This window comes from Pundamilia nyererei, unplaced genomic scaffold, assembly GCF_000239375.1.
Source record: "Pundamilia nyererei isolate P.nyererei 1_Seehausen unplaced genomic scaffold, PunNye1.0 scaffold00289, whole genome shotgun sequence".
Taxonomy (NCBI): domain Eukaryota; kingdom Metazoa; phylum Chordata; class Actinopteri; order Cichliformes; family Cichlidae; genus Pundamilia; species Pundamilia nyererei.
In genome coordinates, this window is record NW_005187690.1 from 412,263 (window position 1) to 426,924 (window position 14,662).

A 14,662-nucleotide genomic window follows, 5' to 3' on the forward strand; every position below is an offset into this window, starting at 1 on the left:
CAGAGGAAAAGCTGTGGTTGAGCGATTTGGAAAAAAAGTAAGAAAGAGGGAAGGCTGAGATTTTGATAATATATAGAAAGGAGGGATTGTGACAAAAGAATGTTAAACATGGAGCTGCCAGGCGGGAAGAAAAGAGGAAGACCATTGTGAAGGTTCATGGATGTAGTGAAGGAGGAAATGCAGATGGTTGGAGTGACAGAAGAAGGTGTGAGGAATATGGTGAGGCAGATGATCTACTGTGGAAATACCGAAAAGGAGTAGCTGAATAAAGAAGCTGTGGAAGAACTGTTTGTAGAAATTATAATGAGTGTTTCTGAGCTTACCAGTATCAGGATCAATATCAAAACCAGATGCCACTCCGTCTCTGTTCATTATGCCATATTTGACCTCTCCATTGACGCCCATGTCAGCATCATGAGCCTGGACGCGCAGGACGAACGTTCCTGGAGGCTGATTCTCCAGGACTGCTGCGTTCAGGCTATAGTTCTGACACTGACAACCAAACAGCAAAGTCAGGGGTCAGAATTTGTCATTTAATTTGCAATAACGTAAAAATAAATAATAACTCGACTCACCTCCTTGAACAGTGGTTTGTTGTTGTTGATGTCATTTATTCCCACAATGACCTGCGCTGAGCTGCTGAGTGGGTATGGCCCACCAGATGCGTTGTCATCCGTGGCAGTGATGTTGAGGACGTACTGTGGCCCCCTCAGGCGTGGAGGAGGACTCCGCCGCAGCTTAATAATACCTAAACACACAAATACAGGTGGGGCAAATCAAATAGGGTAGAAAAGGTTTTTTTGTCAGATTCAAATTGAATATGTGCAGGTGGACTTTCTGACATTTCTAAGAGTTGTAATATAATTCACAAAAAGACTCAGATCAAATTGCTTGGGGCTAAATTTATACCTTCAGAAAAAAAGGGACATAATGAAAGTTCAAGTTATATCTTGTGACATTTTCAAGCCTTTAGATTGGGCCACACTAAACTCTATATAAAATAGCTTTATCCTTTAGCAGCTACAACACTTAATGGTCAGTAGCCTTTTTGTTATTTTGTGCCTTTACTTTTGTTTCTTTTACTTCTTTTACACCATTTTTGTCTTCAGATAAAGTCCAAAAGTAATCAACACATCTTTAAATATGACAGAGGGCTGGTGTTGGTTGGCAGGGCTCGTGGTTTCCTTTTATTTAGCAGATTAAAAAAAAAAAAAAAATAGAATAAAAATCAACATTTTCTACAGGGAGAAATACAAATTTCAGCTTCTTTCATGTTTCATCCAAAAGTGGTTTCTAATGCCAGGGGACACTGTTCACTTTACACGTTCCTCTGGAGGAGAACACAGAGTGTAAGTGCTGCTGTTCATGCTTTCCCTCAAAGACATCATAAAAGTGAAACTGCAGGATGTTTGTGGCTTTAAAAAGGGCCTCAATTTCACCTCAACTATTTGACATTTTTAAGTCACCTTAACAAGACATGTAATTGCAAATTATAAACGCTCACTGACTTTGCTTTAAATACACTGAATTCTGTATGGAAGTGTTTTCAGTTGGGTGTTCAGCTTCTTTTTTCAATGCTATTTACACTTTACCAGGCTACTAATATCTCTCATTATGAGATGGCAAATGACTCTGATACAAAGGCTGGTGCACACCAAGTGTTAGATGAAGCATTATTAATAAAATTGAGTGGCTCAGTTACAATACCAATTCCAAAAAAATTGGGATGCTGTGTAAAATGTAAAAAAAAACAAAATGATGTGCAAATCTTACTAAACCCTATTTCACTCAGAGTAGAACATATCAGTTATTTGAACTGGAGGAACATTTTGGAACTAAGTAGAGTGGCATCAGGTCAGGAATATGATTGGGTACAAAAAAAGAGCATCTTAGCAAAGTTCCTCGATGTAAAATTCTGAAGACTTTAAATATCTCATCATCTACATGAGAAATCTCTGTGGGGACAAAGATGAAAATCAATATTTTGGTCTTTGGGACCTCAGGCAGAACTCCATTAAAAACACGAACAATTCTGTCCAAGAAACCATTGCAGAGACTCAGGAAATGTCTAGATATCATTGCCTATGAACATAGTTTCTCCACAAATGTAGATCAAAGCTAGTTTAAAATGGACTGAGACAAACTGTCCTGTGGTCAAACAAATCAGAATTTGAAATTCTTCTTGAAAAACATGGATGTCAAATCTTCTAGGCTAAAGAGAAGAGGGACCATCTGGGTTGTTATGAAAACTCAGTTGAAAAGCCTGCATCTCTGATGGTGTTGGTATGGGGAGTCAATCAGTGCCTGTGGAAATGGCAGCTTGTACAACTGGAAAGGCTCCATCAATGATTAAAGGTATACAAAGGTTTTAGAGCAACACATACATCCAGACAAAATCTTTTCCAGGGAAGACCCTGCATATGCTTAACAATAACAACTCTAAACCATTTACTGCATCTGAAGAGTCTGGATACCGAACTAGCTGGTCTGCAGTCCAGACCTTAGACAAATTGAAAACACAGCAAAAAAGTCAACCAAGGACAAAGATGAGTCAGGACTGTTGAACAGCTTTATCCTACATCAGACAGGAATGGACCAACATTCCTCTCACAAAGGTCCACCAACTGGTTTATATAGTTCCCAGATGTTTAAGGGACGGCCCTGTCTTAAATTGTGTGAGACCTGTCGCTGTTTGATTTACACATTCACCAGGAGAAAGATAAATACCTTAGGGGTTGCACTAGAAATTGTACATTTTGTCATTTTAAAAATTTACTATGTTTTCTATGTTCTACTGTCTATAAAATATAGGTTTATATTTGCATATCAATGCAAATATATCTTGTTTTTATTTATCTTTTACACAGTGTCACAGCTTTTTTGGATTCAGAGTTTTATGTAATGATGTTATGTTCTTTTAAATTTGTGACAGGCTATTTTCTGGTTATTTTCCCATCGTTTGAGTTATACACATACAAATGCCGAATGTCTGTGGATGGAGGCTCCCAGCCTCTGTGTCCACAATGGTAAAAGCTTAAGTTGGTGTAAAGGACAACTGACACGTTGAGCTTAAAAACAACATAGATGAAACGCATTGCTGTGATGTTTTCTGCTCTGTGGGTCACCAACAGCACAGATTGTTGGCACAAACTGCAGCCAGTAAAAAAGCTCGCATTAGTTTAACTCTGGCCTAAAACAAATGTCATATTTTTCTGCGCTAACAATCACTTGCACATTAACATAACAGAGCAGCAGTGCAAACAAACAAACAAATAAGCTGCTTTGGTAGAAACATGAATAGAGACACAGAGGCTGGGAGAGAGAGAGAGCGAACACATCTACATGAAAATACTTCAGAACTCTTTGAAGTGACAAAGCAGAACAGCCAAGCAAGCCAAAGGCCATCTGCTGCTGAAGTTCGCGCGTGCGTGTGTGTGTAAGAGAGAGAGACAGTCTTAAAATATCATTTATGTGCAAATGTTCATGTTTATATCTCTTTGTGCATGGACGCATATGTGCGTGGGGCACAGAGCAGTGCAGCAGTGCATGCTGGGTGATAAGGTGGCACAGCGGCTTAGAGAGAAAAAGACACATACACATGAACACACACACACACAGATAAACATGCAAAAATATGACTGAACATCTCACTGCTGCATATGAACTTTATCTTTAAAGTGTCTTTCTCTGACATACACATTTATACTTGTACTTTTGTGAGAAAACTCATGGACATGATGCAACCCCTGGCGCCTCACCCTCAGTGAATACAGTTTTTTTTTATTTGCACACACATACAACACAGTAACATCCTTTAAATATGAATGAATCAGATAAGGCAGGAGAGGTCAAGAAGCAATTATCTACACTCAATTTAAAGCACAAGGAAAATAAACAGCGCAAGGGAAAAGGAAACATTCAGAAATGCAATGTGATTTTAAAAAAATCACAAAAGAAAAAAAGGATTCGAAATGGTAATAAAATGCCTACAAGCTTATCTTCTTGTTGTCAAGTGGTCCCAATCAGTAAGTGTGTGTGAAAGGTGTTCACCTTTTACCTAAATGCAGTATGAAACAGTGAATTTCTCTTTAATTCTGCCCCAAACTGAGAACCAATAAAAAAAAATTCTTAGCTCAAACTGACCCTCACAAAGACACAGAGACAAATATGTAAATGAGTCAATTATGTCAAATAGTTTATATTCTAATAGTTTATATATTCCTGCACCGATTCTACATTTGTGTGTTCATGTTCTTTCTATTTATGCGTGCTTGTGTGTGCGTGTTTTCTAGGGGGGGTTCACTGGCCTTGTTAATGCTACCAAGCTTTATCCCAAATACTCGTCACCATGGCAACAATCACTTTATTCTGTGAGTGTATATGTGTGTGCAGCTTGGTAGAGTGATCTGAATGCTGCTGCTGTTTTGTGTGTGTATAAAAGTTATTGTTTGTGTTGTTTGTGTCTGTTAAAGCTACTTTGCTGGCAAACAAATAAAATGCTCATAATCAGTTAATGAGTTTTTGTGCTATTCAAAGCAGACATCGCTGCTGTCGGTCCATGGGAATATATCACAACAAGTACTGGTCAAAGGAAGAGAATATTTACTTATTCTAATAATAATTACTTTTTTTTTTCACTGTCTTACTATAATAATCATAGCAAATGCATGTAGGTCTGTTCCTTTTAGATGCATTAATTCATCTGGATGAACCTTACTATATTAACTGCCCTTTCTCTTGATGTTCACACAGTGTAGCAGTGGAACAGAAACTGTCAATCAAAAAGCTGTGTGCAGCTGTGATGCACTGAAAGTGACCAATCGTAAGATGACCAGAACATCTCTTGGTTTCTGCTTGAAAACTCTTAAAAGCCAGATCAGTTGGATTTCTTAGGATATTTAGGGCTTTTTTACCTTTATAACCACCTGTTAGCGTCTCTGCCTTCCATGTCTCGTCTATTTGATTGGATGAAGATGACTTGCAGTTTTTTGCTTTGTGCTCTGAGAGATGCTCTAGTTGTAAAACATTAGTGCATGCATATACATTACGTAAAGTCTACACAATTGTTCATGAGTCATTTAATAAATCCGAGCTGCAGCTCAGCATTCATTAGCGTAATTAGCTGCTCTTTTCCTGCCCCCTCAAGAAAAGTTGAGACTGGATAAACTGCAAGCATGTCACTACTAGTTGAGTTTGGTCAGAACCACTATAATTAAAAGCAGATTGTTATTTATGTCTGCAGTAATTTTAACTTGGTGGTATTGCTCTGCAATGGCAGTGAACATGACACCGATTAGTTAAACCCAGGATAGAAGCACATGAAGTGGCTTGCAGCAACTGTGGGGAGGGGTAAAACCTTATCAATAGTGTGCCCTATATGAGATATGCCAGTTGGATGTGTAGAAGGATATGAGATGAATTATCAGCCAATGAGGGTTGGCGTTAAGATCAACCGTTATCAGATGTACTTGGACTGCCAATTAAATTTGGCTTCGTGGTTTGCCTGAAAACCTGTTGTGCTCATTTCCTAATAAGCAAAATGCTAGAGCGTACATCTATTTTCATGTTATTTAAAGCACTTTGCAAGTACATTTTGTGAAGTGCTATATCACCACCAAACTGGGCCACCTTCAAACCCCCTGCCACCTGCTCCTGTATCAAAGACTCCTTAACCAAACGGCCTCAATCAGTCCCACTCAGCCCCCACCTCTCAACCCTACTGTCACTCAGCACCAGATCCCCACAGGGCTGGATCTCAGTCCCCTACTGTATCCCCTGGACACCTATGACTATAATAAACCACCGAACCAACATCATAGTCAAGTATGCTGATGACACCAACGTGGTTGGGCTCATCTCTGATGAAGATGACACAGCCTTCAGGGAAGAGGTAGAGAATGTGTCCTGTTGGTGCTCAAAAAATAATCTGAAGCTGAGCTCATAATGGACTTCAGGAGGCTCAGACAGGTCCACTCATTATAAATGGAGAACAGGTGGAATCTGTCTCCATCTTTAGGTTTCTTGGCACCCACATCTCAGCCAATCTCACCTGAACCCACTTCCTCTGTGTCCTGAGGAAAAATAACCTGGACTAGAAGCTGCTGCTGGCCTTCAGCTTCAGCTGCTTGCTGTCTTATTTGTGTTTACATAAAAGAAGAAACACATTTTATGTACACCAGCTGCCGCTCCCTTACCCTTCTGGTTGTCAAGCAGGAAATTGCTATCCTCATTGCCTCCAGTGATGGCGTAGGAGACGCCATCTCCGTCCGGGTCGTTGGCATGAACGATGGCAACCAGAGTGTCAGGACCGGCATCCTCACTTAGGAAGGTCTTATAACTAACAGAGAGGAAGAGAGAAAGATGTGTTATTTCTTTACTGCATACAAGCACTTTGCAGACGTAAAGAGATGAAAGATGTCATGAAAGGGTATTAATGTATGAAAAGAAAAATAGGCTGATGCCAGAATGAGAAAAAAGTTCAATAAAAAAGTAGAAGTGTGAAAGAGAGAGGAGAGGTGAAGATGAAGTGAAAACAGATGGAAGAGAACAGTGGGATTAAAAATAGATTCTGAGTTAAAAACAAACTTAATTAACAGATTGACTCTGTGGGCGAGAGACCCAGACAGCGACAGGGGTGAGGCAGGAAAAAAAGAGAGAGAGAAAGCTCACAGCTGATGTTCATTATTAAACAAAGTTGTATTAACAATTCAAAAGGTGACAAAAAATGAAAACTCCTGCAAAGAGTAGAAGAATGAGGATAATTCTTACACGCTCTGTGAAAAGATGGGTGCCTCGTCATTGGTGTTGGCGACTCGGATGCGGATTGAGGCTGTCCCGGTGCGAGGGGGTGTTCCTGCATCCACTGCAACCACCAAAAACTCATAGATGTGATTAGGGCGCTCATAGTCCAAGCGACGGGCGGGGCTGACCACACCCCCAGATGTGATGCTGAAGTCACTGCTGGGAACGAAGTATGAGATCTCCGAGTTTATCCCGGAGTCACAGTCCCGGGCAAGTACTGGATGGGAGGTGGGTAGGGTGAGGAGAGAGGTGAAAGAAGAAAGAAAATTAGTTGTAAAGTGCAGAAGATAACGTGGGGTAAATAAGGAACAGAAAGAAGGGCTCACAGAAGATGGTTGTAAAGATAGAGGTGAGAGGAGTAGGAAACAGAGATGAAGAGATTGGATAAGGTGGAAAAAGAAGAAGAAGGGAGACATTTTTATTAATAACTTAGTTTGTCCACTGTTGTAATGTATGTATGATTATGTGTACTTGTCTGTCTCTGTGAGGACCAATCTGAGTTTGCAGCCTTGAGATTGATGTAGTTAGTCTTCACTGTAGGATAAAATCTTCAAAGACGTGCTTGGAGGTTCAGACATAGTTTTAAGGTTCAGGTTCGGTTAAGGAGCTCAGTAATGTAGTATGTCAACAAGAGTCCTCGCAAAGATAGAGGGAAAAATAAGCATGTGTGTGAGGATGTGATGCTGGCTGCCCGCCTAATAAGAGCAAAGCCTCGCTGAAGTTGGAGTGTTTGATCTCAACCAGTCACCAGCAGCTATGACAGATGGCTCTGACTCACACACACACACACACACACACACACACACACACACACACACACACACACACACACACACACACAAGCTGTACAGTCTAACCACAGGTGTAATGTGTTGGTTTTGTGTTCACACAGACCCTACTTGACAGATCAGTGTGTGTGTTACCTTGCAGCAGTGAGGTTCCAGGTGCGATGCTCTCAGGTATGTTGTCTCTGGTGTAGATAGAGTGGAGGAACTCTGGTGTGCAGTCATTCTCATCCGTTATGTGTACAACCACCTGCAGGGAGCATCCCACTGTTATTATCTGGTATCAGATTATACTTTATGTTGGTTTCATATTCATTTCAGCGTGAGCCAGCAGGAGCGAACAGGTGAGTTATTTCATCACAGTAAGTAAAGCTTTGGGAAGTATGACACACAAAAAAAGAATTGGGTCACACATAATCACTGATTCGACTACATTTTAATGACTGCTACAGTAGATAAAGATGGAGCTTTATCTGCTGATTTATCTGATTTATCTACACTCCATGTATAGTGGCAACTCAAGCTGCGACTATACATAGAGTGTATAAAATTTATAATCAGGAGTCTTCACAAAACAAAGTTAACTTAGGGTTCTTAACTTATTTGTCCTTAAAACATTGTCCTGTCCTCTGAATAAAAAAGCCATCTTCATGAAATTTAATGGTTAAGCAATGATTTGACAGACACAGCTGGTAGGGATGTAATCAGTTTTTTCAATTTGATTACAAGAGCAGTATTTTGTGATTCATCAGGGTGGCGTTATTTTATGTCAGAGCTTTTTTGATTGTATAATGCAGTTTATTATGGGATACACACACAAAAGAAGAAATCAGGCAGACAAATTCTTTCTTTCAGGTTTATATTAAACTAATCAAAATCAAAAGACCCAATCAAACCAGTGCCTATGACAGAATGAAGAGAAAAACCATGAAGATGTAAATTTAAAGTCATTTTTGTTTTGTTTTCAGACATTTTCTATTTCTTATCACAAGAAACTAGAATGTCTTAGTGTAAAATTCACAGCAGACACTCTGACTTTATTAAACGTATATACTTTTCAAGATAATTGAAGCAAACATTGTGAAGACATGTCCTCTGGTCGAGGATGAAAAATATTTTCTCGTTCTCCCCACTTCTCCTTCAAACGTCCTAAACCTTGAGCCTCTGCATCATCACCTCTCTGCTGTTTCAGTTTAGTTTCACCCACTATCCCGAGTTCTTGGAGCCCAACCAAAATGCTATTTTCCATTCCCATAAAGCCTGATTTAACTGGTAAGGCTGCAGACATGACCACTTGAGCACAGATTTTCTCGGCAGTCCTGAACCTTTGACACACCACCTGTTCAGTAATAACAGCAGGGCAGAGGAGAGGCGAGCAGAGAGGATTTAGATGCATGACTGCTTCTGCAAACATGCACTGAATATTTAGAAGCGTAAACAGTAACGCTATTCCTTATTAGTTTTTTTTTTTAACATCCAACTCAACAGGTGAATAAATATTTCCTATGCTGAAAGACTGATACAAAAGAAAGAAGCACATACACACCTTTTTACATCGGAGAGACACAAAGGCAGAAGCACTGACTGCAGTCACTGTGGTGCAAATAGTAATCACTTGATAACAGTAATTACTTGATTTTATCCTTTGCTGCACATGATTTGTGTGACTTATTTTTACTGACAGAAAACATTTTTCATTTCTGGGGGATTCATTTGTGCATGAAGAATAAGAGCAAGTGTTTATTAGTAATAGAAAACATTGTTAAAGTTGAGAGCTTTATGAAACACCACAAATACACTTTTTCTGTAATATCTGCTAAGAAATTGATTTCATATGGTTAATAGATTTGACCAGTTGTTACTTGAAAGTGATAAATACAAAAACCAAGTAAAAACACAAAGATAACACCGTTTGACAGGCATGAAGAGCTTTCAGCTGAGAACTTGGCATTTCTTCTGTTTATCCATCTTGGCTAAGTTGTGCCAAATTATATAAGAACTGGAATGAAAATCATTGGAAACAGGTCTTCTGGAGTGATGAATTCAAACTTTTTTTGTTTCAAATTTTCACGAGTATGTACAGAGGTGGTTGGAAGAAAAGGACAGGAGTGAGTATGTACAGTCATTCATGGTGTGGGGCTGCATTTCAGCCAGTGGTGTTGGAGATCTAGCCTCTGATCTCCCAGCACGATATCATAGCAAACCATGTAATAGACAGGCCGGTCCACCGTGTCCATTTCACACTTCAGGCCTCTCCAAAGAGTGAAATGAACACACGTGCACAAATTTTAGTACCAGCAGGGGGAGATACTATATTTAAAGCCAAGAGGTCGCTAGTGAGCAAGGAAGGTATGAAATACATTCCAGTGTCCTTCATCACTAGAGACAATTAAGCTAGGTGGCTAATATGTATTTAAATGTGTTAATAATGTCTGTTTAAACACTTTCATGTGATTATTTTCATGGTAGCCTGGAATAAAAATATCTCCCTCTGCTGGTACTGCAACTTGCATGCATATCCATTTTACACTTTGGAGAGACTTGGTGTGTCTATTAGACATTTTTGGATCTCCACCAAGTAGACAAAAGGTCATGTACCTAAATTTTGGGGGAAAATTCCCATCAGCCAATTCCCATATACTGGGTGAAGATGGATTCTTTATATAGTTCAGGCAAAGACAAGTGTACTTATAAACTAATGGTTCAATAACAAACCAATAGCTGCTCACGGACATAATTTTTTTTAACCTAAATTCCCTTCTCTGTTATATATTTAAAGATGTTTTTCCTTTACAGGTGGCAAAGAGATGCTATTTTAGTGTGTTATTGAAACTATCTTGAAGTCTTGGGGTTTCTATATTGAGAAAATTGGGAAAACGTGTGTAGTCTAGATTCATATAATATTAACAGTCAAAAAAAGGTACTAAGCTTGACACCAAATGTCAATATAAAGCTGTTCGACTGAACAATGGAAAGAGACAGAGACATGTTGACGGCTTTAAAATGTCTGATGAAGGTGATGAAGCCAGAGGCAATAAAAACCGCAGAAGCTACAGTAAGGTGCAACATAAGCAGTGCTGCAAAACCCCCTCTCTCTCTTTTACATGCACACGCACTCACTCACACACACACACGCACACATGCACACACACACACGCACACATGCACACACACACACACGCACACATGCACACACACACACACACACACTGGCATGCACGAACAGGCAGGGCATTTATAGTGAATTAGCCAGCCAAGCTTATAGAGCAGCAGTGGCCTTTGGGGGACACTGGTAGTTTAGCAGCTATTCTCTCTGTGTCTCAACCATCTGGACACTGAGAGCAGGTGATAATGGATTTCTCTTGGTGTGTGTGCTTGTGGGAGTGTGTGTTAATGTGAACAGATGTAGATATCTGTTGTATTAAGTCTTCAAAGCTTACTCTGAGGGTAAAAGTCAGTACTTAGCAACCAGGCTTTTGCACTTTACGTATGTGTGTGTGTGTGTGTGTGTGTGTGCTCGAGCCACATATAATCTATTATTGTGCAAACCCTGTAACAAAATAAAAAGAAGGCTCCTGCACCACAAAACTGCTGATTCCTAAGTGATTCCTAAATTCTGAACGCAGCTTTGAACTTGTGCATTTCACTGAGTTTTCATCATGAGAGCTTCACGGGATGCTCAGCAGTTTGTTTTTAGTGGTATGCTTGCAAAATAAACACATAAATTTAATAAACAGTAAATGAAAGAGTTGCATCACAGCATCTGATTCAGCAGCAGCACTTTCTTTCTCATTTTAAATTAATGAGTTTTCATCAGAGAAGTGGTATGCCGAACTGTCAAGGGTCAACACCCTTACATGTTCTCAGATATGTGTGATGATGAGCTGTGGATTTATTTCAGAGGCTGTGGTAACACTTACAACTCTGTATTGACCTTCCAATTCACACCATAATACTCCATGGCCATCATGTGATTCGACTGTAAGAGTTTAATATGCCATTGATGTGTGAACACTTAGAGTGCCTACCATTCTCCACCAGTTATCAGATATAATAAATTATTTTCAATCACTCTCTAACTTCTGTTTTCAATTATCAGGTTGTCTGAGTGTTATTTTTCCCTGGTTATTGTTTTAACTGCAGTGCACGGGACCATAACTTTGTCCCAAAAGATAAAGCTGTGTGTTAAAGCTGTAGCTACATGCTGTTGACATGGATGTATAAATTTAGAGCTTGCATTCACACATCAAACTTGTAAAAGTATTAGTCACTTTACACAGATTAATAAATAGTATATTTGCATGCTTGGTAGTGTAGCTGTACCTCTGCCACGCTGCTAAGGCCGGTGTCGGGTTCAGAAGCTCGGACCTGCAGGGTGTGCAGGTTGTGACCACTCTCATAGTCGACGTTCCTGGTGAGGCTAAGCGCTCCGCTCTCCTGGTTGATGCTAAACAAATTCCCTGGATTAACCAGTAGCATGTATGAGAGACTCTTCTTCTGGAAGGAGACAGCATGGACAACTGCAACTCTACATGGACGTGGACATAAACACACACAAAGCAAGAAATTTAAGCAACATTAGCAACAGTTTTCTTACCAGAAAGAGAAAATAAAGGGAAAAATAGACTTGAGTTCTCCAAGATTTTATGAAATCCTCTTCTTAGACCTCTATCTTCTGCTGAATCAGATAAAATACTGTGTTAGTTTTAATGTGTGCACCACTTCACAGTCAGCTCCAAGTCATGTCTTAGCATGGCTTAGCAAAAATACTGCAGCCGCGGGGGAACTGTTAGCTAAGCCCCCTAAAAGTAGAAAATATTGAGAAATTTCCATATCTTTTGTAGTTCTTTAAATGTCATTACACATTGGTTGTGACATTTCCTTACCTACTTTAGCACTGTTGTTATTTTTATTGCTTGTATTCCTGTTTTTATCTGTGTAAAGCACTTTGAATTTCTTTGAATGAACTTGGTGTGCCTTGCCCAAAGTATAAACATGACCACAGGTCTGCAGAAAGCTGATCTGCATTTCTTTTTCCAAACAGACTTATAAAGTGAAGAGGAGCTGTGACGTGCTGGTCGAGCTCCAGTGCTGCGTTTAAAGTCTGCAGCCATCATTGATTATTCTGAACTCAGACACCATTGCAACCCGCTTAATCAATTTAACATAAACTAACACACAGGTATGCACAGACGCACATACGGTCAGAGGACACGTGCATGTGAGGACATAAAAACAAATAAAAGGGACATAATAGAAGAAGAGACACACAGAAACCACATGCAGAGATACACCCACAGACACACTGCTCACAGGGTGGCATGGATACTTGGATATTAATACAATGTGCTTTGCGCCAGCAGCCCCGAGGATTCACACACACACTCTCCTTCATGTTTATCCAGACCTCGCTTTTAATAAATATTTGAATTTGCCACACTTTCAAATTCTCAGCCTCAGGCCACACTCATACATCTGGGTCCTCTTCAACCACCTCCACCCACCCCAGCCTTCTCTGCATCATCCCTCTATCCTTCATTTTCTTCTCTTCCCTCTCCTTCCTTCCTCTATCATCCCTTCACGCTCTCCACATCCCTCCACCTCTCCCTCCTCCTCCTTCTTCTTCTTTCCTTTTGTCTCGCTCTACAGGGCTCATCTTTTCATGCATCACATGACATGCAAAGCAAGGGAGCAGGCACACACAGACAGACACACACATGCACAAAATGCCATTTTCACATTCTGTGTCTGAGGCAGTGGAATGCAAATCATGTTTCTGTATATATGGAGTCAGAAATATAAACAGACACTTTTGTTAATAAAACCTGCTCACAACAACAGTACCAGATGTAAGATTACAAGTACTTCTAATATGTCTCTCTGTGTATAACCCTGTCAGTAACATATACAAACATATAAATTAAAAGCACATAAAACTGGTACCTGTTGGATCAGTTCTAATGCAGTTGCTTGATACAAAGCAGCATAAGGTGCTGTATCAAAACTTGTACTAATGGATCATACAGGAAATATGCGCTTAGTATTTATTTTTATGTGTTAACTGCCAGGCATTTTGGTTTGTACACATCTGTACATCCATGCAAAGGGTGAACCCGTCATTGTCAATAGACCACACAAGATGGCGTCTTCTGGTTTAACTGGTGTAACTGGTGGAGGCCTAAATGCTAAAAATAAGACTTCAGAATTTGTCGAGTAGAGAAGGATCTGTAACAAGGAATGATAAGAAAAAGAAAAACTTAACACTGTCACTTTCACCTTTTTTACTTATTGAGGTTTATATTATATGTAGCAAAAAGCTTCTTTTAAGTTAACAACTTATACTGCAAATAAACATCCAATGCTATTCTTTGGGAGTTTCACTGTATGTATGCATAAGGCATATATTTCCAAAGAAACTGGTAAACCTGTGAGACCTAATTGACTTGTGAAGGGCTAAAATGTATAATAGCAGTCTGGCAGTTTAGATGAAATGTCTCAGATGCCATCTTGCATTTTACAGGATTTAAAAGATTAGCCACTAAGATCTTGACGTATTACAGAACTTTCGAGTGTCTTGGAGTGTATACAACTTACTAAATGTGAAGCCTCAACAGCATAGCCAGGTGGTTATAATGCTGTAAGTGTTATTCACAGAGCATACACACAAACAAGGGATAACAACATGTCAAACTGCTGTAGGGACTCACGGTTGGCCAACGGGTATGTTCTCTGGTACATTCAGGCTGTACGTGGAATTGGTGAACTGGGGTGGCCGATAGCCTGCAAGGATAGCAACAGTGGCTGGTGGCCCTTTACGACCATGTCCATCCACTGCCTGAACCCGAAGGAGGTACTCCTTACTGGGGGTCAAAGGTCGACCGGTTGTCCTGATCTCCCCAGAACGATGGTCCACCTCGAAGCACTCCTCATCACCTTTATAAAGAGAAAAGGAAACTCTGCCTTTAAAAACATTAGTTTAAATGTTAGATAGATAGATAGATAGATAGATAGATAGATAGATAGATAGATAGATAGATAGATAGATAGATAGATAGATAGATAGATAGATAGATAGA

The 14,662-nt window shown here is 39.8% G+C and overlaps 1 protein-coding gene across 1 annotated transcript in view; it reads right to left on the reverse strand.

Moving 5' to 3' along the window:
- The window catches only part of LOC102196329 (neural-cadherin), a 134,000-nt gene that overhangs the window by 59,223 nt on the left and 60,115 nt on the right, over positions 1 to 14,662 (reverse strand). The window contains exons 3-9 of the mRNA XM_005750821.1: positions 14,294 to 14,519; positions 11,910 to 12,114; positions 7,725 to 7,836; positions 6,769 to 7,018; positions 6,195 to 6,337; positions 576 to 748; positions 324 to 492 (exon numbers count right to left, since the gene is read on the reverse strand). Coding sequence (XP_005750878.1) covers positions 324 to 492; positions 576 to 748; positions 6,195 to 6,337; positions 6,769 to 7,018; positions 7,725 to 7,836; positions 11,910 to 12,114; positions 14,294 to 14,519 — 1,278 coding nt within the window. The remainder of the gene's footprint in view (positions 1 to 323; positions 493 to 575; positions 749 to 6,194; positions 6,338 to 6,768; positions 7,019 to 7,724; positions 7,837 to 11,909; positions 12,115 to 14,293; positions 14,520 to 14,662) is intronic.